Source organism: Camelus dromedarius, chromosome 1, assembly GCF_036321535.1.
Source record: "Camelus dromedarius isolate mCamDro1 chromosome 1, mCamDro1.pat, whole genome shotgun sequence".
Classification (NCBI taxonomy): domain Eukaryota; kingdom Metazoa; phylum Chordata; class Mammalia; order Artiodactyla; family Camelidae; genus Camelus; species Camelus dromedarius.
This window is the reverse complement of record NC_087436.1, coordinates 117,647,566-117,672,370: the sequence shown is the minus strand read 5'-3', so window position 1 is coordinate 117,672,370 and position 24,805 is coordinate 117,647,566. Positions and strand designations below refer to the sequence as shown.

Genomic DNA, 24,805 nt, shown 5'->3' with positions numbered 1-24,805 from the left:
TGGTGGAAATTTGTTACAGCGATGACGGAAACTAATACATCCCCAAATCCCCGACCAGCAGTGTCCTGAGAGCCATGGTTTTTTTTCATTTTATTTTATTCATTTATTTTTTAATTGAGTTATAGTCATTTTACAATGTTGTGTCAAATTCCAGTGTAGAGCACAATTTTTCAATTATACTTGAACATATATATATTCATTGTCACACTTTTTTGCTGTGAGCTACCATAAGATCTTGTATATATCTCCCTGTGCTATACAGTATAATCTTGTTTATCTATTTTACATTTTGAAATCCCAGTCTGTCCCTTCCCACCCCCCGCCCCCTTGGCAACCACAAGTTTGTATTCTATGTCTATGATGAGTCTGTTTCTGTTTTGTATTTATGGTTTTTTTTTTTTTTAGATTCCACATATGAGCAATCTGATATGGTATTTTTCTTTCTGGCTTTCTGGCTATTTCTCTTTTTGGCTTACTTCACTTAGAATGACATTCTCCAGGAGCATCCATGTTGCTGCAAATGGCATTATGTTGTCAGTTTTTATGGCTGAGTAGTATTCCATTGTATAAATATACCACATCTTCTTTATCCAATCATCTGTTGATGGACATTTAGGCTGTTTCCATGTTTTGGCTATTGTAAATAGTGCTGCTATGAACATTGGGATGCAGGTGTCATTTTGAAGTAGGGTTCCTTCTGGATATATGCCCAGGAGCAGGATTCCTGGGTCATGTGGTAAGTCTATTCCCAGTCTTTTGAGGAATCTCCATACTGTTTTCCACAGTGGCTGCACCAAACTGTATTCCCACCAGCAATATAAGAGGGTTCCCTTTTCTCCACAGCCTCTCCAGCATTTGTCATTTGTGGACTTTTGAATGATGGCCATTCTGACTGGTGTGAGGTGATACCTCATTGTAGTTTTGATTTGCATTTCTCTGATATTTAGTGATATTCAGCATTTTTTCTTGTGCCTATTGATCATTTGTATTTCTTCCTTGGAGAATTGCTTGTTTAGGTCTTCAGCTCATTTTTGGATTGGGTTGTTTGTTTTTTTCTTATTAAGTCGTATGAGCTGCTTATATATATTCTGGAGATCAAGCCTTTGCCAGTTTCATTTGCAAAAATTTTCTCATTCCGTAGGTTGTCGTTTTGTTTTACTTATGGTGTCCTTTGCTGTACAGAAGCTTGTAAGTTCCATTAGGTCCCATTCGTTTATTCTTGCTTTTATTTCTATTTCTTGGGTAGACTGTCTTAGGAGAACATTTTTGAGGTGTACTGACAGCCATGTTTGAACCCTATGACACTGGATGCTCAGCCATAGCTGATTGGACCAGAGGTAGATGTCTGTCCCAAGCTGGGCATGCTCAGAATTTGGATTTGGGATTGATAACAGCTGTGAGGAGAAACACATACAAATTCAGGAGCTGAGGTGGGGGCAGGGGGAGGCTGTGTTGGGTCATGTGAACTGAGAAGCAGAGAAGGTCTGCAAAGATAATTAAACTGAGGAAGAAAGAGGCAGAGAGAGATGGAGAGAGGTCTGATTGTCTCAGGGTAGTCTTAACTCAGAGATATCACTGCCCTCAAGGTTGGACTTTCAGGTGTGTGCACATAACACTCGGCCCTCCCTGGACTTAATATTCTTGAAGACTTATTTGTAGCAAAAAAGAATGGGAGTCTCCGTGGGGGTTGGAAAGGAGGGTCTTTTCCCAAGACCATTGCTGATGGTAAGAAAGACCACACACACACACATACACACACACCCCTTGTCTTCCCAGAAGAAATCAACAAAAGGATATGTTTTAAGATAATTTTCTAAATGAGGCAAGCTCCTCACGTGGTCACCTGAGATCTGACTGGCTCTGGTTCAAACCACAGAAAATGCCCATCTTTGCTCTTTGGAACTCTAGCTCCATCACCCTGATTTCTTTAGCTAGGTTTCTTCTTAGGAACAAAGGTTTATTCTTTGAACTTCCCATCCCTAGAGTCATAGACCTCTTTAAAGCTCCCGAGAAAAAAAATGATGAATTTCTTTAGGTTCATTTCCTAAAGTGAAAGCACATGTTCTCCGAATCCTCTCCTCTTGCATAGTGAATTCTACCACGGCATGGCCAGCCTTCCAGGGCTTCTGTCACTCTAACCCTCCCAACCAGGTCTTTTCTATTGGTCAGAGCTAGGTGTAATCTAGTAGCTCCTTCCTCTCCATCCTTTTACTGAAAGATAGCACTGTAATGATGGTAAGTGAAGAATGCAGTGATAGTCTTGTTTGGCAGATATCTGGACATGGGGTGTATAGGCTAATTATGCTGCAGAAACAATCACAAATCTCCATAGACAACAAGAGCAATGGTTTACTTCTTACTGCAGGCCTTAGTTAGCTGTGCTCTAAGTCATCTTACTTTACAGGGACCCAGGTGGATGACACGATAGAACATGACAGGTTGCTATGACAGAGGGAGAAGAGAGCACGGGGAACCACATGTTAGCTCTTAAATTTGCTGCCCAGAACCAACACATGGCATGCTTCATGGCTACAAGGAATCACCTGGCCAAGGTTGTCATCAATAGGTCAAGGAGCTATAATCCTCTCCTGGGAGGCAGGGGCACAAACGGACAATAAAATGGACTACCACAGAGGGTCTCCAGTTACTGTACTGTTGTGGCAAATCCATGAGGCCACGGACCCAGAAAACTCTGGTCTCCCCGCACTTCCCGGCAGGAACTCACACTTGCATTGGGCACATTGCATTCACACAGGCATTGAGCATCCTTCATACAGCAAATGCCTGCTTACATCAACTTTCCCCAGGTAGAAGGGCTATAAAACCAACATCTCTAAAGCAAGTGACAATGACAGTATCTCAGTGGCTGACAACAACATAAGTCTATTTCTCACTCACAGCACAGTTCTGTCATGGCTTGGGCATCTGGACCTGCGATAGACTCTCTTTTAGGCAGAAGTTGCATTTAATGATTTCTATGAGAGTCCCCAAATGATTCTAAGCTGCCTACATCTACCTCGATTGTATGCAGGGTGCTGTTATAGAGAAATGTATTCGGGAATTCCAATATGCCCTCCAGTTTTTCAAGAGAAGAGATCCTAGCCAAATGAAATATTGTTACTAGTGAAACATAATTTATGTACCACCTCCAATGTGGCAGTTTGTAGTATGCGCCATGCTTCTGTTCTTCCTTTTAATCCACATCCCCTCTCAGTTCCGTGGGGTTTCAAATAGTTATAAGTCCACGGTCAACTGAAGTCATCTGGCCCTTTGAGGTTAAAAGAGTAAAATAAAATAATAATAAAAATGCAACATCTCATATCCCATGGTCTGTGGGAAGCCCAAGGGCCTCCTGAAGATCTTTGTAATTTTTCTAGGAAGTTCATGCGCTTGTGGTCACTTGTGGCTTTAGAGCCTCACATTTTGAGCTCACTTGGGTCTCCTCTCTCCATAATCTCCTTTTTTTCTTGCAGATGCAGACAGAAAACGTAGACCTTTCTCCTGAACTTTTTACCCCAAAAAACCAACTGCACCAAATACATTGCTCACTGAGGGCGTGGTGTAGCTCAGCCTCCTCCCACTCAAAAACCCTCCCCAATGAGCTACTCTTTCCTTTCCAGTCCCCTTCTCTGGGTTCTGGTTCCCTCCCCCACCCTATCCTTAATTCAATCCTGTTCATTTCATTATGGAGGGTGATTTAACTCTCTTTCCTTCTCCTCTGCCCCAGGCTTACCTAAGCCAAAGACTCATTAATGTCTTGATAAAACAAAGGGCCATTTCAGCAAGACAGAATCACTGGCAGAGATTTTGTAATTTCTTTCTCATTTTTCTCTCCCTAACTCTGTTGGCGGAAGAAAGCTGTGTGAAAATTTATTTTCCTCATACAGGGAGGCTGCAGTGGCTACAGTTTGGGTTTTAAATACTATTTCCCTCCTCCTTTCAGGTACTTATGTACTCCTAGTACATCTATCTCTGATAAACTTATTTCTTTAACACAGTGGCCCTCAAACTTTTGGTCTCAGAACACCTTACACTCTTACAAGTTATTGAGGGCCCTAAAATAACTTTGGCTTATATAGATTTTGTCTATGGATATTTACCATATTAGGAAATTAAAACAAAAAATTTAAATATTCATTCAGTTAAAAGCAAAAATAAATCCACTACATGTTAACATAAATGGTATCTTCTTGTGAAAAAATGCATTTCCAAATCAGCTTAGTGAAAATGGCATTGTTTTATATTTTTGCAGATCTCTTTATAAAGTTTGTCTTAATAGAAGACAGCTGTTCTACATTCAGTGTTTTGCAGTATAACACAAGTCACCCAGCCTCTGGAAAACCGAACTGAGCACAACTCACGAGAGAATAAGTGAAAATACAAATAATATCTTAGCATGAAAATAATTTGACAATCACATTTTATATACATATTCCAGCTGTGCATCCTCTTTAAGGAAGACAAAGGATGAAATCAAAGAGATCGTGAATTAAATTTGAACCTTGAACCAAAGTGTAGAAAGAATTCACTGGCTCACTTGCAGTCGATTTAAATAACTATGACTTAGATGGTATATTTAAAAACCATACATGAGGATGAACAGGAACCAGTGAAACTCTTCCGTCCTTTTCTGCATCTGGTAAATTCCTAGTCACCCTTCAAATCTTGTGATGCCTTCTCTACCGAGCATTCCCCACCATGATTAATGCCTACAATGATAACAATAACATTATTGTTAACAACGGTAACTAACTTTCAGTGGTCTTTAGGAGCCAAGCAACGCCATAACACTTTACACGTGTTATTTCGTTTAATTATCACTGTAAACACTTGGAGGAAAGTGCTGCCTTTATTTTACAGATCAGGTGGGTGAAGGTTGGAAAGAAAGGCCTCTGGCCTTAGCGCTGTGCCTTGCACACACCTGACTCTGCCCTGGCACTTATTGCACCCTGGTGGTCACCGTCCACGTGCTTCGGTCCCGCACAAGGCGAGTCCCTGAGGTATGAGTCAGGCTGCGTCGCCTCCGCTCCCCCGCAACCCGCGCGGCTTGACTTGGGCAGCGCGCGAGCCACGAGAAGGGAGTGAGCCCTCCAACTCCTCGATCCCCTAGCTCCCCTATCCCCTACACTCCGCAAGCGGGCTCGCGGGGGCTCGGGACCCTGCGATCTCCCTCCGCGGCCAAGCCCGCCGAGGTTTGCTGGGAGCAGAAAAGGGCGCGGGTGTGCGCGTCGCGGAGTCGGCGGCGCCTAGAGGATCGGCTAGGCGCGCGGGCGGAGGCCGGAACCTTTCTCCTCTGGCCGCGGTGGCCCCGCGCAGGCCGGAACTTTTCTTCCCGCGTCGCTGTTGGCGGGCGGAGGCGTGCGCTGCCGGACCTGTCCTCCAGCTGCCGGGCTCAAGTCGCGGTCGCCGGCTGCTGACGTGGGCCGGCCTGGTGGGGGCCGTGGGTGCGGGTCGCCATGGCGGTGGACATCACCCTGCTGTTCCGGGCCAGCGTCAAGACCGTGAAGACGCGCAACAAAGCGCTGGGAGTGGCGGTGGGCGGCGGGGTTGAGGGCAGCCGCGACGAGCTGTTCCGCCGGAGCCCCCGGCCCAAGGGCGACTTCTCCAGCCGGGCGCGCGAAGTGGTGAGCTGGTTGCTATGGAAACGGCGGGCTGGAGTGGGGGGCGAACCCGCGACAGGGACCCCAGAGCCCAAACTGGACTCTGTCCCGTAAGCGTTGTGCAAAGGAGGCGCCTGAGAAAGTGGTCTGCAGGGGGGCCGGAGAGTTGGTCCCCAAGGGCTGTCTTGGAAAGGAACAGTCTTAGGTCGAGAGGAATGGGGACTCGTATTTGGGGAACTAGGAAGTCTTCTGTTTGCAAGTTCAGAGTTCATTACCTTTATGAGGTCATGAGTTTGCCGAAACTGCAGACTTGAACGCCGGCGAAGCTTCCCACACAGTTCTCTGCTTTCCTGTCGCAGCACTGACAACAGTGTTTTCGTCTCTTCTGTTTACTTGTCTCATCCCCCTCCCCTCCCCGCTTCCTCACTGAGATCAAAGATCCTGTTCAGCTGACCACTCCCTTCCCCTTGCTTCCTACAATAGGTTAGGGCTCATGCTAGGGATCGCTAGATCTTGAGACTGGTTTAAGATAATCTTTCACAAACACTCTGTATTACAGTCATCTAAACTACTTTCTGTTCCCTGAACACTGCAGGCTTTCGTTCAGGAGAGCAAAGACCTACTTCTCAAGGGCAGGAACAGTGTTGGCTTTGCCCCAGAATCCTCAAAGCCTGACTCAGCATTGCTTAGTAAATGTTTGTTGAATGAATGAATGAACAAATGGTTGTCTGTCTTACCCACTAAACAGGAAACACTGTAAGAGAAGAGAACGTTTGCCTTGTTCACTTTCATATCCTTGGCACCAAGGGTGGATCTAGTTTTGTGAAGCTTGGAGTTTATGTAGTTATATCTGTCCTCTTTAAGAAATGAAATACAAAATCAGAAAAAAAAATGGTTCAGAGCTTTGAGAGGTGCAAGTGAGGGGCCCTGAAGCTTAAACTTCATTGATTTCATGGTAAATTCACCTCCATTTGGTACACAGTGCAATGCCTTGTACTTTGTAGACACTCAGATATTTTTTCATGAATGTATGCATGCATGAATTCATGAGCGGCAGTTACAGAGGATATTCATGCATTGGAAGGGAAATTGGTCCAGATGAATAAATTCAGTGTGTCAGTAAGCATCAATTAAGCACCTGCTTTCTGACCAGCATTGTGTTAGAATAATAGGATTTAAACAGAATAGTGGAGACATAGTAACAAAGAAGTGACTTAAAGCCTTGTAGATGTTGTGTAGAGCACAGAGGAGGGTGTGTTCAGTTCTACCTCAGGGCCAAGAAAGGCTTTACAGAGGCAATGATAGCTGAAACAAATCTTTAAAGAGAAGTAGTTGGTTCCAGTGCAGACAGGGTGGAGAAGGGCATCTTGACTAAGCGTATGCACAAAGGTGTGGAGATAGGTAACTCTCTGCTCAATTTGTATGTACTCAATGCATGTCCACCCATTAAATTACCAACAAATTAGTAACGGCATTTCAGATTTTGAGGGGAAGAACTTATCACAGCTGGACAACTCCAAACAGTAATAACTATGACGGTTTGCATTGGGAGCTTGATTGGTTAACTTATTTGAATCGTGGGACTAATGGGGACCTTGGACTGGAAAGAGAACTGAGACTTAGATTTTAGAAGGCTTGGATTCGAATGTGGGTTCTGTTACTCAGAAGTGGGAGACTTGGGCAAGTCCTGTTACCTGAGTCTCATTCCCTCTTTCTATAAAGATGGCCATGATAATACCCCCATTTAATTGGCAAGCTGATTATTAGCATCTTTTGATGCTAATACGTATGTATGTATGTATCGTAAAGAACTATAGCGATTATTATTGTTCCCATTCACCCGCTACCCTAACCCCATGTAGGCCATTTAGATGTATTTTCATCAGTGGGACAAAGCTATATTCCCTAAACCACTTAGCTTTCTTGTACTTTCATTCGTTGCTTGCAAAGGAAAACCAAGTAAGTTCATGAAGGAGTCTGAAAATCCATTGCAGGTACTAATAGCATCGATAGAGGAGGAAGCAACATTCCTCTGTCAAGGTGAAACTGTGAGTGATGGCAAATGTGTGGCAAGCAGGCAGCTGTTCCTCTCTTCCTCCCTATGACCAAGGAGCCAGTGTTCATTTCCCAGAATCCTTTGCAACATTGTGCCCAGGCAGCCATTACCAATTGTTGGACCTGACATTGAAGTTGAAATTTACTTGACCTCCTACCTGAAATATAGTGAAAATAGAATCTGTATGTCTGAAGCAGAACCACGGATTTTCTCTTTTAGTACTTAGAGAGATCTTACGTTCATGTTGTTCAGGCTTCTGGTTTTATAGGTGGGAAAACTAACACCCAGATAAGGGAAGTGTCTTGCCCAGAGTCATAACAGATAAAGTCAATGGACAGAGCCAGAGGTAGAAGCCAGGTCCTTTGACCCCAGTTTAATATTTCCCACCCTGCCCTTATACATTCTCCTACCTTACGTTTCTACTGTAATTTCAAACCAAAAATTCTTTAGCTGAGTTTCTTATTCCTGAGTTAATACTGAATTCATAACTGAATAGTGAATAAGATTTAGAACAGAAAGACCTGAATTTGAATGACTCTTACTGTATGAACTTACTGTATGAACTTGGGAGAGTTACTTAACCTCAGTTTCCTCACTTCTAAAATAGAGTGAGTAATAGTAACCTTATAAGGTTGTTAGGCAGAAAGGAGAAAAGGTATGCAAGTGCATGCCTGAGTGTGAATTCTTTTGGTTTCAAGTAACAGTAACCTTGATTAAATAACCTGAGCAAAATAGGGATGTTTTGGCTGGTCTAACTGGGAAACAGGATGAAGCTTCTTTCTCCAACTCTTATCCATGAAACCCCAAGAAAGGACTCTCATTGGTTCTGCTTGGGTCCTGAGCTCTCCTTATGGCATCAGAAGGATAAGGTTCCTCAAATGGCCAGGTCATATGTTCACTCCAGTAGGTGGATTGGAGTCTGTGATCGCTAAGACTAGGGAGCAAGAAATGCTGGACAGGCAAAACCAAAATGAGTGTTCCTTCTAGTAACTAGCACAGTGCCTGACCTGCCTTCACCTTACTTACCTGCTTGTCTTCAACTCTGTTGAGAATAAAAAACTAGAATTGTGGGAGTTTGTAACAACAGGCTTTGCTGTGGGAATGTGTCTGGAGGTGCATCATAGGGGTAACTCTTCCATTTTCTTACTGGTTTATAAAGGTTACAGAGGCAGGGGAAGCACCACACAGTAAACCAAGACCCCTGGAAGCAGCCAGACCGAGTCTGCAGGGGCAGCAGGAGCCAATGAAAATCACCGAACGGGACCTGAGGGAACCTGTGTTCTATCCCAAGTTCTGCATTAACTGGGCAGACCACATGGTCTTTCTGCACCTCAGTGTCCACACTGCTAAATCTGAGTGCTTAGACAGTAACTGCAGTGATGTCTTGTAAAACAAAGATGTTTTGATTACATGTCAGGTAAACAGCAGCTCTGAGTTGTTGGGAATTCTATTTTCAGATTAGGCGTGCAGCTGAGTTTTTCTTTGTGTATTATACAAGCTTTTGTGGAAGCTAAATGTCATTTATTCTTATTGTTTTAGGGGTTGATTATCTTGAGTTCCTGGTTTAAGTTCAGACTTCTAACAGCAGCTCAAAACCAGAGGATCTGGTCCCTGCCGCTTCTCAGACCTCACCTCCTCTCACTCTTACTCTCCTCCAGACGCCCTAGCCTCCTTGCTTTCCTCACCTGCTCCAGGCACATTCCTGCCTCAGGACCTTTCCATTTGTTGTTCCCCAGATTCCATGTGGTCTTTAAGTCTCTTCAGTGAGCCTTTCCTCCACTGCCCTGTATAAAGTAGCATCCTTCTTCTGTTCTTTACTTTGTTTTATTGTGGTCATTATCTAGCATATATTTGCTGTTTATCCACTAGAATGTATACTTTATGAAAACAAAGACTCTGTGTGGTCTACCACTGACTCCTTAGGTTCTAGAACAGTGTAGGGACATAGGTTCTCAATGAATGTTTCTTGAGTTAATGAATAAGTGTTAATCTACTGTGTCACTTAATTTTTTTTTTTTTTAATGGAGGCACTGTGTCCCTTTGCTTTTCGTTCTGGAACTGGTTGATCTCTGTCTAGGACTCCTTCCAATTCTTCTATGTGGTCCTAACATGATTCCTTAATATTATACAGCATATGTGTACCCTTAATCCAGTATCTGTAGTAAACATTGAATAAGTAGTAGCTTTTATTTTGTTATTAAGATTCAGTTCCTACCTCAGGGAGTGTACAGTACAGTCAAGTGGAGAAGCAGACACATAAGCAGTATAACAACTCAGGTCTAAGTGACAGCCATGACACTTGGCATTGATTCCTCAGGTCCTCCTTGGTTTTCTTCTGAGACGTAGTGTTGACTTTGTGTCCCTTTGTTTGGACCCAAAGGTTAAGCTGGGACCACCTGAATTATTATCCAGAGTAGCTGGAAATAGACTTCATCCAAGGATTGAGTATAATCCTACTTAAACTGGGTTTCAGTTGAGGGAACATGGTTCCAAAAAGCAGTATTCGGGCAAAAGGTGCCATGGGTCAGCGAGAAGCTGGAGATGGGGCCACGTAAGACAGGAATAGACCAGGAAACAATGTAGGTTTTGGATGCAGGCTTTAAACAGAATACGAGTTGAATCGTATAGATTTTTTAAAAATTAATGCAAATGAAATAAAGAGCAGCTTTGGCTGAGGCTGGGATTCAGGGGCTGGGAAGAGAGAGGTTCATTAGCCAGCCTGCCCCTCTACCACCATTCCCCCTCCTCCTTGAGGAGCCCCTTTGGAACCAACCGTAGGGCTCAGAGAGACACAGTTTCTCACTGTGTTAATGTTCTCCAAGGCCCCCATTAACTTCATGATGTTACGTTTTTATGGGTCATAATAACTGAGTATATACTCTGAGCAGAACGCTGTGCTAGAGACTTTTTACAAGTAGTGAACCTTTGTGTGGACTGCAGTTCTGAATTTTCCCCAGAACTTGTGAAGACTGTAGCTTTTGAAATTATGTTTATTCAATACTAATTGATTTATTCCATCATCCTATAAGCATGGGACTCCTGATAGGTATCAGTCATTCTGAGGGCACAAAAAACATATGTGACATATGTCCTGGCTCTTCTGAAAATACAGATAAAGGATAACTAAAGTTCCTTGAGGGACAGTCAGTGGGAAAGCAAACTGGACCTTGAAGGATGAGGACCATTCTACCAGAGGAAGGGGCTGAATCACATTCCTGGCAGAGGGAGGAATATAGGCCCAGATGTACAGCAGCAGGGTGTTGGGGGAGCAGAGGTCAGACTGTGGTGTCTGGAGTCCTTTTTTAGAGGAGGCGTGGGTGAGGGTCAGAGGGCAGGGGAAGAGGCTGCGCTGGGTTAGATTAGAGCAGGGGTCAGCCAACTTTGGCCCATAGGCCAAGTCCAGCCACTGCCAATTTTGGTAAATGGGGTTTATTCTTTACACTTGTTTATATATAGGCTATGGATGCTTTTGTGCTATAGTGGCAGAGCTGTAGCTGGCAAAACCCTGCAAAATCTGAAATATTTCCTATTTGGCCCTTTAGAGAAAAAGTTTGCCAGACTTGGGTGAGAGCATTGTCAGCAGCGCTGAGGAGTTTGGACTTTATGCTCTGAGCTATGCAAGCAGAGGCATGAAAAGATCATATTTGTGTTTTAAAATGATCAGCCACATTGCAGGTGGGTTTGAAGTGTAGTGAGACTGACACAGCAGAGCTCACTGAGAGGCTCTTGCAGTGACCCAGGTGGACACTGGTGAGTCAGTGACAGGAGCGGGTGGATGAGGTAGACACCGAGGAGGTGGATTTTAAAAGTGTAGTGACTGGTGGGGCTGGAAAGAGGAAGAGGTGGAATAATCCCCAGCTTTCTGGTTGGGAAGTTGAGTAGTGACAGATACCACAGCAACTTTTTTTTTTAAGTTAGAGTAGAATGCCAACTGCTCGTGCCTTCACTTCCTCAGTTCTGAACAGTGGAGAATAGATCCAAGGAGCCCAGCAGACTTCGGAGTTGTATTAAGACAACATGTGGTGGTGACTCCCCAGCGGCAGTGCTTCTGGGTAAGCCTGGATTGGAGAGCGTAGCTGGAGCCTGGGGGTTCCTCTCGCTTTGTCACATTTAGATCTTGGAGGTGGTTGAGTGTTTAAGATAGACACTAGAACATCTGCCCAGCCGACCGTTTGGAGATTTTAGACCTGCCTCACAAATGCAGCAAATGCTGGGTTGGGAGAGACAAGGCAGGTCACCCTCACCAGACTGCAGATGGGCATAGAGTCGCAGGGCCCATCTAGATGCAGGTTCTTATGCAGAGTTTGTGCTCACTTGTGCTTTCTTTATTCTTGAAAGAAACTCATCTTGGTGGTAATGATTGTATCATAACTCATAGAAGCGTGGTTCTCAGGGATAGTCAATTGACTTTCTCCTTTGTCCTAAGAAAAATCTGGAATGGGTCAAAGAGTTCTCCCCTTCCTTAGTTTCTAGTTGGCAGGTAGCCAGCAGTTCAGTGTATCACCTACAAGGACAGGGCTGCCAAAACAGGTCTCTCAGGGTGACTTTTTAAGGAATTCTTCCTGTCCAGGGTCTGATTCTGTCCTGCAGGCTTGAGAAACAGATTTGTCAGCGTACCAAGGATAGAACCATTGATCAGGACAGATATCACTTGAGCTCACGTCAACTTGTGTAAAAGTCAGAATACCAAATTGTTCATTTACTTTGAGTACTATAATTAACACTCAGGAGGATCCAAATATTAGAAAGTCAATTATTTTTGAGCTTCTGCTGTAGGTTGGGAACTCTGTTAAGGGTTTTACGTACCTGATCTCATTCAATTTTTCTCTATTGAGGGGAATAAAAATATAATTATTATCAAATGATTTTACAATATTGATCATATTATGAATAATATTCTAGAATTCATACAAATTTGATGTTTGAGGTTTCTTGTTACATGGAAATCTATATGGGCTCCCTCTGGTGGGCAAAGCGTCGGTAAAGTCTACAGTGGTTAATTGTGGCTTGTGTTATGAAAAACTTATTGTTTCAAACACACTAGGTTTAAAATTGACTTAAAAAGAGGCCCCTGCAGAACCCCGGTAAAAGAGAGGGAATAAACGAGAGGAATGAAAGTCTGATGTGTTGAATGGACTCCTGTAACTCGGCTATGAACAGTTGTAACTTTAAACTCAGTAGTACTTTTTTATTCCTGACTTTCAGGTCCTCAAGGTCTGTAAATACAAGAATTCGCCTGCTCTTGCTTGTCACAGTCTAACATATGCCTATTTGTCAAAACTTTCTTGTGGTGCTCATGAGCTCTGTTTAACCCAGAGAAGTGAGTCTTTTCATTTCACAGTATTGTGCACATTCCTGTTCACTTTCTAGACAGATGATAAGAAAACCCTGGTAAAATCAACATTTGTCTTTTATAGTCTAAGTAGAAATGGCAGACTGCAGCCTATCTTAACTCAGAGAAATTGAGAAAGGAATTAAAAAGCATAAGTTTTGAATTATAAACACTTTTGGACTTTGCCAGTAATTATGTGATCTTGGAGAACTCACCTACTTCTTTTTTGGTTTGGTTTTTGTTTCCTTATTTTTCATCTTTCTTGTTTGTTTAATGAGGGGCTTTGACTAGATAGTTGTTAAGGACCTTTCCAACAGGATGGCTCCAGGATTCAGTACTCTTCTTGCACAAAGTCACAGGATGTATTTTTAAATGCTTTTTGTGATGATAACTGCCCAATGCCTTGTAATATTTCCCCGCTGAGTGCCCGTATACTCAGAATATTTCGCCTAGATTAAAAAATGAGTTTGTTTTTCAAAGTCGCTTGGTATGTTTCCACAAATGTATTTGATTTAGTAGTGATTATATACTCTTATAATGGGTGGTTATCAGCAGGACATGTTTTTTAAGTTGACTAATTTAAAAATCTGATTATAAAAATAGTGCTCATTAAGCAGAATAAAAAAGAAAGTAAAGTTCACTAGTACTACTGGCCAGAAATACCCACTGCTTTAATTTTGGGGTATATTTTTCCAGACATTTTTCCTATTAAACAAAAACAAAATTTTTCTACAATGCTGCTTTGTAGCCCCTCTATTCCTGTCTCGTCTTGCCTTTTTTACTTAACATATTGTGAACGTTTTTCTATGTCAGTATATATTGTTCTTGTCACTGATTAAAATAATCAGTGACATTAAAAATGTCACTGCATAGCCATTAAAAATAATATCACATAATTTATTTACCTGAACCTTTATTGAAAGATATTTAAGCTGCTTACATTTTTACTAGATTTGTTTCAAATTTATAATCTCTTTAAGATAAAAGGCAAACTATATATAAATTCACTTTACTTGTTTTCTGTGTAATTTTTCCTCAGATACAAAAAACTGGATGCCCTATTCGATAAAAAGAAAATTACCTCTAATTTTAGGGAAAGTATAAAATGTATTGGAACTTATTTCAGTGCTGGAGGAGTATAGAAAAGGGGTAGGTGAAAGGAGCAGGCTAGCCAGGAAAACTTTTATGTGGGAGCAGAGCGTTGAAGAGCAGGTAGACTTGGGCTGGGGTGGAGCCTGAGCATGTGCGTTTCAGTGACAGTGAGGAGACTGGCTGACGAGGCGCTGGGTTCTTCTTAGTCAGCGGCGTGGAACACACTTGGGGAGGAGCTTATGGCCTGGAGGTTACAGAAGGCCTTTGGAGATTTTGTACAAAATAAATGTACAAAAATCAATCGCCATCCAAGTCTAATTAATGACCACTTAAAATAGAATGAAACCATTTACAGAAATAACAGAAAGCATTTCTAGAAGTGACCTTAGTAAGAAATGTAAATGCCCCGCTTGAAGTCATTTACTACTAAATTAGTTTGTAGATTTAGTGCAGCTTTAATCAAAATTCCAACAGAAAGTAGTTCTAAAATTCATCTAGAAAGTAGTTCTCAAATTCAGCTGGAAAAGAATGATGTGTGAAAATAGCTGATTTTTGAAGAAGAGTGGAAGGGTGTGTGTTGGGGTGGGTTTACTCACCTTACCAAATATTAAAACATTTTAAAGCCAGAAAATAATACATGCACACATGGATCAATCAGGGAAGCCTGTTAGGCCAGGGGTGTGTGTGTGTAACTTTTAATGAGAGGCATTGTCAATCAGTAAGAAAAAGAAAGTTTATTCAGTGATTTGGGGATAATTGGTTAGCACTTTGAAAAAGAAAAAGGTTATTTTTAGGTTCTCATCTCTTACTGTACACAGATTAAAGTAAATTTCCACATAGACTAAAGATTTCATTGTGGAAGCAAAACTGAAGAAAATGAAAATGGAGTGAATATTGACTTGTCTTCTAGAAGTGGGAGGACTTTCTGAATTTAAAAATTAGCAGCAGTGGTCTTAATGATGGTGTCGATTTTGACGATGATCATCCTGGCAGCTGTCACTAGTACTTTACGTAGAGACACGATAGCGTTATTCCCAGGTACAGGGAAATTACTAGGTTAATAGGGCATACTGAAGAGTTTGTCATGATGTGAGGATTGCTCACATTCTCATGTTAGGTTAAGAAATTACTGCCAAACCAGATACAGTTAAAACTATGTATGCAGAGCCAACCAACTCTAGGCATGGAAATAATGAGTAGAAGGGAATACACCAGGATGTTAACAGTGGCTCTTTCTGGGTGATGGGACTATGGTGATTTATTTTTCTGCTTCTGTCTTCCTGAATTTCTTTAATGAGCACATACTACTCTTGAAATGTAAAACAAAACAGAACAAATAAAAACTCCTCTGCCTGGAGTTTTGCTGCAGAAGGAAATGGAGAAGAATTAGCATCTTTTGATTGGAAAGATGTCATGAAAATCCGTATCTAATTACATATTAAATGCACAGCAGAGGGGGTCCCTGTTTAAAGGAAGTCTGCGGTAAATCTTTTGTAAAGGGAGTCGTTTTCTTGTAACTCGGCTGGATTTCCAGTTCAGACTTCCTTAACCTGTACAAGAAAATCATCCACAATGTTTTATTGATGTCTTCGCTTTCTGGTTGTCATTCTGCAAAGTAATAAAGGATAATAATAGCTACCACTTGCTGAGCACCTACTCTGCCTGGCCCTGCGCTCAAAGCTTTGTCATTTAGTTGACTGTCCTTGAAAGTTAGGTTCCTTTACTCATGAGGAAACTGAGGTTCAGCAGGTTCAGTGCCCTGCCCAGGACGATGTCACATTGACGAGCTTGCGCCGTGTTCCTCCAATCGATCGCCTGCCACCTCCCCTGGCTCCCTGCGTGCATGGTCAGATCCCCGGTGCTTTTCTCCTTGGCATGTTGTCTTTAGGAGCATATTTTGCTGCATACATCACAGGTATTTGAAGGGGCCTGACTAGCTTTTGGGGAAATAAGCTGCCTCCAAATCAAACTGTTTTTAAAATCAACAGTTACCTAGTGGCCATGTATTTCTTATGGGTAGTGTTGAGGAGCGTTTTTGGGAAAAGGGAAAAAGGTTTGTGGTTTTAGTTAGTAAAATCATTGAGAAGGAAGGAGATGCAGTTTCTACATTATATATTTGAAAAAAGTCTAATTCCCTTTTCTGTTGTTGGGACACTACTTTGCTGTTTGTTTATCTGTGCATTCAGCAGTCAGTCCCACGCAGGACTCTGGAGCTGAGAGGGCTTTTCACAATTGCACAAGTGAGGCAAGGGGCCAAGCCTTTAAAACCATTGCATTGGTCAGCCGGTGGATGAGGGCTTGCTTCAGGGACGAGGCATAGAGTTGGGTGAGGCAGCTTCTTTCTGCTGAGGACAGTGCCTTGAGAGAGGAGACCCAGCTGTGAGCTGTCAGCAGACAGTTCTTCTGGGAGCTGGGAGAATGAGTGCCTTCATCCTGAAGGCACAGCTCTGCCACGCTACCTGTTAGGTTTGTTTTGAGGACCGAGTGCGATATTTTATGTAAAGCTGCCGGTGTTGTATCTGGCACATTAGAGATAGTCATTAAATGGCAACTTTGTTATCAGCTTGTATTTATTGACTATCCCATAAGCAAAGGAAGGCGCTTTGGGATGGAAAGATGAATGAGACTTTCATCGTGACATTGATATGTTAACACCCTAGAAGAGGGCTTTCATCAGTTCAGTAAGTATTTATCGAGCATCTTCTGTAGGCTCTGTGCTGTGTATGACACCAGGGATGGAGCGAAGGTGAGACAGACAAAACCCTGCTGTTGTGGAGCTTGCATTCTAATGGGACACTTACGGCAAACAAGAAAACAGATAAAAAGGATACTTACGTCAGGTAGTGATAAGTAAGTTCATAAGACATACTCATAAGGAGTTATAGAAATCTTCGAAAGAGCAACTTTGAGAATTAAGAGAACAGAGAGGTTACTTCTGGGTGAGGTTGGGGGGAGACTTCATGGAAGAGGTGACACTGAGGTGGGCCTCAGAGATATGGAGAGAGGAGAAGCGGGACAGGAGCACATGACAAAGCTCCGAGAGCGGGGAGGCACAGGATGGAGGAATCTGCAGAAAGTTCAGTTTAACTGGAAGGAGTGAGAAGCAGGAGGTGGTGGGGTGAGCCAGTGTTGTCTCTTGGTCCCCCTGGACCCACTCTCTGTCCTTTCCACTCTGCTCCTGCCCCAGGAGGCTGATCTTTCTGGGGTGCCTGGCTAGGTTTCCTTGCTCTCTGGCTTCTGATTGGGTGCAGCCAGTGGGAGACACCAGCAGGCGACTGGAAGGCTGGAGGAGGGAGGGGTTGGTGTGGGAACTGGGGAAAGGCTTTGCGCCCACAGTCCGTTACTCAGATTAGCTGTCTGCCCAGCAGCCCTAGAGTTTTTCCTCTGGGCATGTCTAGCATCCCATGGGTTAGAACGGGTTTAGCCAATAGGCTGACCCCAGCCAGCAGCAGACATTGCAGCCCCACTCAGGAGTGACCCTGAAAGATAGTGACAAAGGGAGTTCCTCTTCATGAACCGAATTATGGACAATTCATCTTTGCCTTTTTATTTAAGATGGTTTTTAAAGGCAATGTATGTCTCTCTCTCTCCCTCAAAACTGCAATAAGGAAAAGTCAAGAATTTTAGGCTCAAGCAGATTTTCTTAGTGATGTGGCAGTTCATACTTTTCTTCCAAGTATGCTCTGAAAGGTTAGAGGTGGTAAATGGCTCTTGTGGTATTTTGACTATAAATCTGAACTGGAATGGAATCTGTAACCCATTATCAGATTCTGAATCAAGCCGCCTTGTCTTTCTCCTGTTCTGTTTCAGTGAAAATGTGTGTTTTTATTCTGTCAATGGACAGTTTACATTCCTAATATACCTAATATTAAAAGGGAATTATATAATGAATACTTGATGTGAAAGGGACTAGTTAAATACTTCACCTCCAAAGGAGTCCATTAAAGTAATAAGGAAATTACATTTAATTTTAAATGGTAGAAAGATTTTTTAATGTTATTGCTATTAAGCATGTATTACACACACTCAGCCCATTTTTGCAAATGAATTCCCAAAGCACAATTCACCGTTATACAGGTGGAGAGGAAAAATTCTTGCAAAATACGGTTAGCTGTCGTCTTCTTAACTGTGGAGAGAGGCGTACTTTTCCAAAGAATAGAATGTGATGGTTGATTGGAAACTTTTGGAGTTACAGGCTTTTAGCCGTACCTCTTGAAATAAGAAAATAGATATAAATGGGTCCCCAGATGAAGGCGTGGTGGGGTACTTTATAGTCCTAATTGACTCCAGACATAGAGGCCATGATTTGTAAGCAAGCAATGACAAGAGGAAGTTAAATCAAAATTAAATTAAGGGAAGGAGGAAAAAAAAAAAGAGATATCAAGGAGAGGTGATGAATTTTCTGAAGGCTTCTAAATACTTATCTGTGGGTAAGTGGGAAATCTGTGAATATATCTCAGTATGTCAAAGGATGAAATCTGGAAACATTTCAGTCCTAAAAAAGACCTTTTTTCTGAAAGTCTTTTTTTGTGTTCATTACTTGGTACACTTCAGTCAGCACAGGCATATTTGCTTCTATACTTTTCCATGACTCAACTGGCAGTAAAAAAAATCAACATCTCCCATGATACACATGAGGTGATATTTTGGGAGGATTGGTTTTTCTGTCTATATTTTGACATTTTATTGTTGTTCAGCTCATGTAAATAAAACTCTGGGAATCAGAGCCTACTGGACGCTCATCCGCACTGACCACCATCTTTGCAGTTGTCTCAGTCAGTTTCCCTTTTGCTGGCCTCCCCTGTCCAGTGAATTTTCAGGCCCAAGCGGACAGGGGCCTCGTCCCTCTCCCCGTCCCAGCACAGAGCACAGTGCAGAGCTCAATGTATATTTGCGAAATTAATTCTTGCCTTGTGCTTCCTCTCTTTCTCAACCAGCCCGCTGCTCCCATGTGGGCTCCTGCCCTCACCATTTTGAGCCTAAGCTGATGCAACAGCACTGAGCGCTCCCCATCCTCCGCCCCTCTCAGAGCCAAGCCACTGTGCAGAAAATGCTGTTTTCATTATGTTACTTTGCTCAGAAGTGTTCAATACTGCTCATTTCTCACACAATGAATTCTGTTATTTGGACGGTGTTCAAAGGTCTTTATAAAACTAGCTCTACCCACTCTTCCAGTTTTACATCCCACACTTGCCTGAATCATCCCACCAGCTTTAACCAAGCTGCTCTGTTCACGGACTCCTCTGCTTTCTTGTCTCCTTGCTTGGCTCCTGCTAGATCTCTTGCCTGGACGGCTCGCTCCCCTTCACTTACTCATAGTCTGCCCATCTTTAAAGGCATGTTCTACCCTATACTAATCTCTCTCTTCTGAATTCAAAGCATTTGCTGCCTGTATTACTCGTTAAGCCAAGAACTATGCGTGGCTTACGACAGCCTTTGCATTATTGTTTGGTGGTGTTATTGTTATTTTTGGAGATCTAATTGGCTTTATTCAGTGATTGGTGAATCAGGCAGTATCCCACCTAGTAAGGAGAGAGGCACTCGCGTGTTTAATGATTGCATTGTTGCTGAACTTTCCAGGTGCTGTTGTGTTGGCTCCCAGACTACGCTGTTTACTTTTGAGCATGGGGGATGGCAAAGGGGAGGGTAAGACTCTGACAGGATGCTTCTGAATATTTCCCTCGGTGGCTTTTGTAACTAGTACCGCAGCTGTTAGACAGGACCCACACCACGTCTTAATCATTTTTGCATTCCCAGTACCTAGCACCGTGCCTGGCCGATAGTACGGATTCAGTACATGGTATGTGACTAAAAGAATAGAAGGCATTCTCAAATACTTGTATCCTAGTTTGACCCAAAGCTGAAAGAATCAACATGGGTGATTTTCTATCTTCTAAATGCCATAAAAATCCAGTTTTTCATTTAGCTTTTTTCACCATTAACAGTTCTCCCTCAAGCACTTCTCCCTTCTGCCTGCCTTCAGCCTCGTACTGAAATGTAAATCAGTTTCCTTTAATTCTTTTCCCTGTGAAATTGGAGAACAGCTGTTTAGTCACCTCCTTATAAATAACCCTTCAACAAGTTAAATTGCCTCTAGGACTTGCTTTCTCCAGATTAAATTATCTCAAAGCCTTTTCTTTTTCTCATAAAGGCCTTTGCAGAAAGAAGCATTTGTTATTTTTTTATTTCTTTTTCTAGCTCTTTATAAGGCTTTATTCTTCTCATGAAGGTACCATAGGAGGGCCCTGTGAGGGCCTGGTTCATGCTGTCTGGAGAGGAAGGCATCTTGAACCTCCTCTTATTTGTGTCTTGGAATATCCTGTTGACATTTTTCCCCGTTGCCTATCAGATTTAACTTGTGGTCTACTCTGCTCTCTCCTTGTTTTGTTTCCTTTTCCTGTGCACTTCTTCAAATGCGTAACTTGATTTTCTTCCCACAGACACTAACTTGCTGTATCAGGAGTCTTAAGATTACAAGTTACAGAGAACCCAATGCAAATTAGCTTAAAATGTCTAAGGGAATTTATTGATTTATATCACTGAGAAGTCTAGTGATACGACTTGACCTCTGGCATGGCTGGACCCAGGGGGACAAAACTGTTAGCAAAGGCCTTTCTTCTCACTCCCTCTGTTCTGCCTTTGTGGGATTAGCATCTCCCGAAAGGCACCGCTGAGCTCTTGCTTTGCGGTAGCTCTCGAGCTGCAGCACCTGCAGCCCTTGCTTGCCATTCTGCCCCATCCTGAGTAGGAGAGACGCCCTTTCCTCGGAGCACCCCCAGAATCTTGGAATGAGTCAGGTGCCTATCCTTCAGCCCGTGTCCAGAGGGAAAGGAGGTACTACATAGCTTGGCCGGCTGAGGACCCCGCTCTGCAGCTGGGGCAGTGTCACCTGCACCCAGGACACATCGCTGAGAATAGAGGAGGAGTGATTTCCAAAGGAAATGTGGGGAGCTGCTCCCTGGAGGAGGGCACTGGATGTGGGTGTCCACTGCGCTCCGAGTCGTGCTTCTCCACTCTGCCTTAGGCAGATTATTAATGCTGCTTTGAACTGGAGGTGTCTCTGAGAGTGAAGTCTTAACTCCCTCACTCTTTATTGAACATCCAGTGTGCCAGGCATGCAGCTAGGTATTGGGTGTACAAACGTGAGCGAGGCAATCCCTGACTAGGAGAAACGCATAGTCCAGTGAAAAGACAGACCAACAGGCAGATAATTAAAGCATGTTTTGATAAGTGCTGCTCTCAGAGTATATGTGGACACGGAGGTAGAAGTGAAGAACCCAGTTGGGGGGGGGGGCTTGAAGCGGGGAGGGCTTCACAGGAGAGGTGCGTTTTGAGCTAAGCCTTGACGGGTAAATGAGATTTCCCTAGCATGGGGAAAGAAGGGCATTGTCCTGAAGGCCATGGTGACCCATGAAACGTTTTCAGTGGGGGACTGGCAGGATCAGGTATGGATTTTAGAAAGATCATTCTGCCAGCCATTGGTAGATTGGTAGTGGAGGTGAGGACTAGCAACAAGGAGGGGGAGCCATTGACTGTTGCAGCAATCAGGTCCAAACAAGCCCCAGTGAAGGCCTGAACTAAGCCAGTGAGTATAGGGACAGAGGACAGTTTTCAGAGAGATTATTAGGATTTAGGACCCGTTAGATACAGGAGATGAAAATCAGTGGTTCTAGATGACTTCGAGATTTCAGTTGTGGGTGCCTGGATGAGTTCAGTTTTGTGGTTATTTGAGGTGCCTGCTGAACACACGCCCAAGGGAACATGTTTATCAGGCAGCAGTAAATATGGAAATGGACCTCAGGGAAGGTTTCTGAGCCCAGAGACGTAGACTGGGAGACATCAGAGTATAGGTGGAGGTTGAAACCTTGAGGAGAGAGTGAGGTTACCCGAGAGGAATTTCAAATGAGAAGAAAAGAGGCCCTCAAAGTGGGGAATGGCAACATTTGAGAGACTGATAGAGGAGAAGGAGTCAGAGAAGGAGGCTGCAGAGAAGGTAGGCATATGGGTCCCTCCAAATACTAGACCTCTTCTTACCTTGATAAAGGCAGTGTCACCTGGGATGGTTGGTGGCATGGTGGTTAAGAGCAAGGACTCTAGGCGCTACTGCCTCCTGGTGTGTGACTTGTGGGCACATTACTCCACTGCATTTCCCGATCTATGTGATGGGAATAAAGTAGTATGTAACTTTGGAGGACAAGATTAGTAAAGCACCTGGAAAGTGCTTGGCACGTAGGAAAGTTTATGAAGTGTTTGGTAAATAAACATGGAAACCAATAAACACATGTGCCCTGCCTTTGTGCATCTGTCTGTCTCTCTGAGTTTACATACCTGCTGGCCAGTTAATCTGAAATCTAAAATTTGTTTATTTGGACTTAAATAATTTACTCTTCTGAAAACTCTGGTGGTTCCAGTGTAACAGTGCAAGTATCTGACTTCTTGAAGGTTTTCTAGGGTATTTAATTGGATTATTTTTTCTACTGGCTATTCATTTTACCTCTGATGTACTTTTGTTTCTTCCACACTTCACATATTTTTAAATTGTTCCTAATAACCTCGTGGCATACAGCTTTCTCTTCCCTCTCTCTCTCTCTCTCTCTTTTTGTTTTTAGATACTCTTCCCCAGAATCATTCCTAAAGTTCTGGAATACTCTGTTAGTTGCTCCCCCGCATTTTGGTCAGTTTCTGGCATGTTACTTTTAATCAGGCTACTTTTCTCATCCATCTGTAGGAATTGGCAATATTTTCAACTCCTCTCCATTATGGTCAGGAATATGAACTTGCTGTCTTTTCTTCGTCCTTTTGGATTTTCCCAAGTAAATGTCTCGAACCGCTGATTAGATCTATGTGCCCACAATAACATAAGCAGGCATGAAACTTAAATCTGATTCGAAGGAGTGTTGTGCAGAGTCTGTCACTCCATTAAAGTCTCTTAGCGTCTAGGTTAAAACTGAACAGTATTCAGGGTGTGAGTCTGTTGTAGAATCTCTGACACTTGTTGAACCAGACACTGTGTGCGTTCATTTTTAAATAACGGGGTGGGTCACTTTTTTATTTATTATGAACACAAACACTGATGCTAACAAGTGACATGTGAAAGGAAAACAGGCGATAGTGATGAAAACCATTTAATGATTAGTGAGGAAACAAATATTGCTTAATGAAAATAAAAACCATGTCTAAAGGGCCTAATGCTGACTTTTGGAAATATAACCATGTTGCGGTCTGTTGTGTACCCTCTGTCCTGTACAGTAGATATTGTTTAAAATTGCTTGGGAACTGGAGCTTGCAATTGTGAGCCTGGAATGTCCTGCAGATAATTAAGTTGTGGTCAGGCTTTGGAAAAATAAAAAGTTCTCGAACTATGATTTTATAAACATGCTACAATAACATTTCTTTATATTTAACAGTTTCTTATAGAAAGCTGATACTCTCATGAGGCATTGATTAAAGGTAAAACATCAAGAAAGAAAAAATATTAAATTAAAACTTCACTTAGGATGTTGACAGTTGGCTTGTAATATTAAACAGATGTGTATGTTCCTGGGGATATTCTTCTTTCTGAACTGAATTGCTATGTTGTATTTTTTTTTTAATGACAACTACAAATTTTTGATCAGTTAATAATTTTAAATGCCCTTTCTACAATCTTCTGTATTCTAACTTCATCTGTAGTTTGAGCCCTCGCAATGATATAATGATTGGTGAAACCTTTGCTGCCTCTTCTAAAGCCTTTCATTTTCTTTCCTTCTTAAAGCTTAACTGGGCTCTTCTGATTTCGTGATGGATTCTTGAAGATTGATTCCTTGAAATAATTTTAGGATCACAGAGTGGAATTCTACCCTTTTAGATTTATGTCTGTAGTTTACTTCTGTGTAAGTTTCACATTGGCATTTGAGTGCACGAGTTGACCTCCATTGTGGTAATGTGTTTGTGTGGTCATTTGTAAAGGCTTCATGATACGTCCGTAGAGCCAGCCACGAAGATCGGCCTGTACCCCCACGCTTTGGGGCCAAAGAATTGTCAGTGAGGGGACCTAAAGGAAGCCACACCATGGAGCAAAAAGAGATTCAGTAAATTCTTCTTTTTGCTTAGAAGAATTTTGCCATATTCGGCAAATAACATAGAGTCCAGTAAGGGCAGTGGAAGGGGTGGGGTGGGCTGGGAGGAGTGGGCTAGGTGGGTGGGTGGACTCTGGTAAGTAGAGGAGGAGTCAGGTCAGATTTTGTAGAATGAGGTGAAGACATTTTGCATCTTCAAAGATTCTTCATATCTAATCACAAGACTAGATAAGTTGTTCATTGTGTTTGGGCTGGTGAAATTTTTTAATTCTGAAGATCATTTGAATTGTAAGTCTGATATGTGGACATCTTAAGTTTCCTGAAAGATGTATTTCACTAGGCAGGAGTCTGATTAACCTGGAAGAACAGTTTAGTTGGTTTGGGTAGATTTATTTATCTTGGAACTATGTATTGTTTGCACAGTCTTCTTTTTGGAATCGGTGTTTTTTCTCTGCAGATTCCATTTGGGGAGCTCTGATTTGGGGCCTAGTATTTGGAAGGCACTTCCAATAAACACAAACAAAGACCCGCTAGACTGTCTGAATAAAGATAAAACATATTTTAGCATGCAAAACTTTAACCTCAAGAATAATGAATTTATTTTTAATAGCACAATATTTAACATGACTATTTGTTCTTTATACCTAATAATGTAAATAGTTTTTAA

At 42.6% G+C, this 24,805-nt stretch overlaps 1 protein-coding gene across 1 annotated transcript in view; it reads left to right on the top strand.

Annotated features, from left to right (window-relative positions):
• The first annotated feature begins 5,374 nt into the window (after positions 1 to 5,374).
• STX18 (syntaxin 18) overlaps positions 5,375 to 24,805 on the top strand; it is a 111,471-nt gene continuing 92,040 nt past the window's right edge. Inside the window, exon 1 of the mRNA XM_031437436.2 lies at positions 5,375 to 5,624. Coding sequence (XP_031293296.1) covers positions 5,457 to 5,624 — 168 coding nt within the window. The 5' untranslated portion in view covers positions 5,375 to 5,456. The remainder of the gene's footprint in view (positions 5,625 to 24,805) is intronic.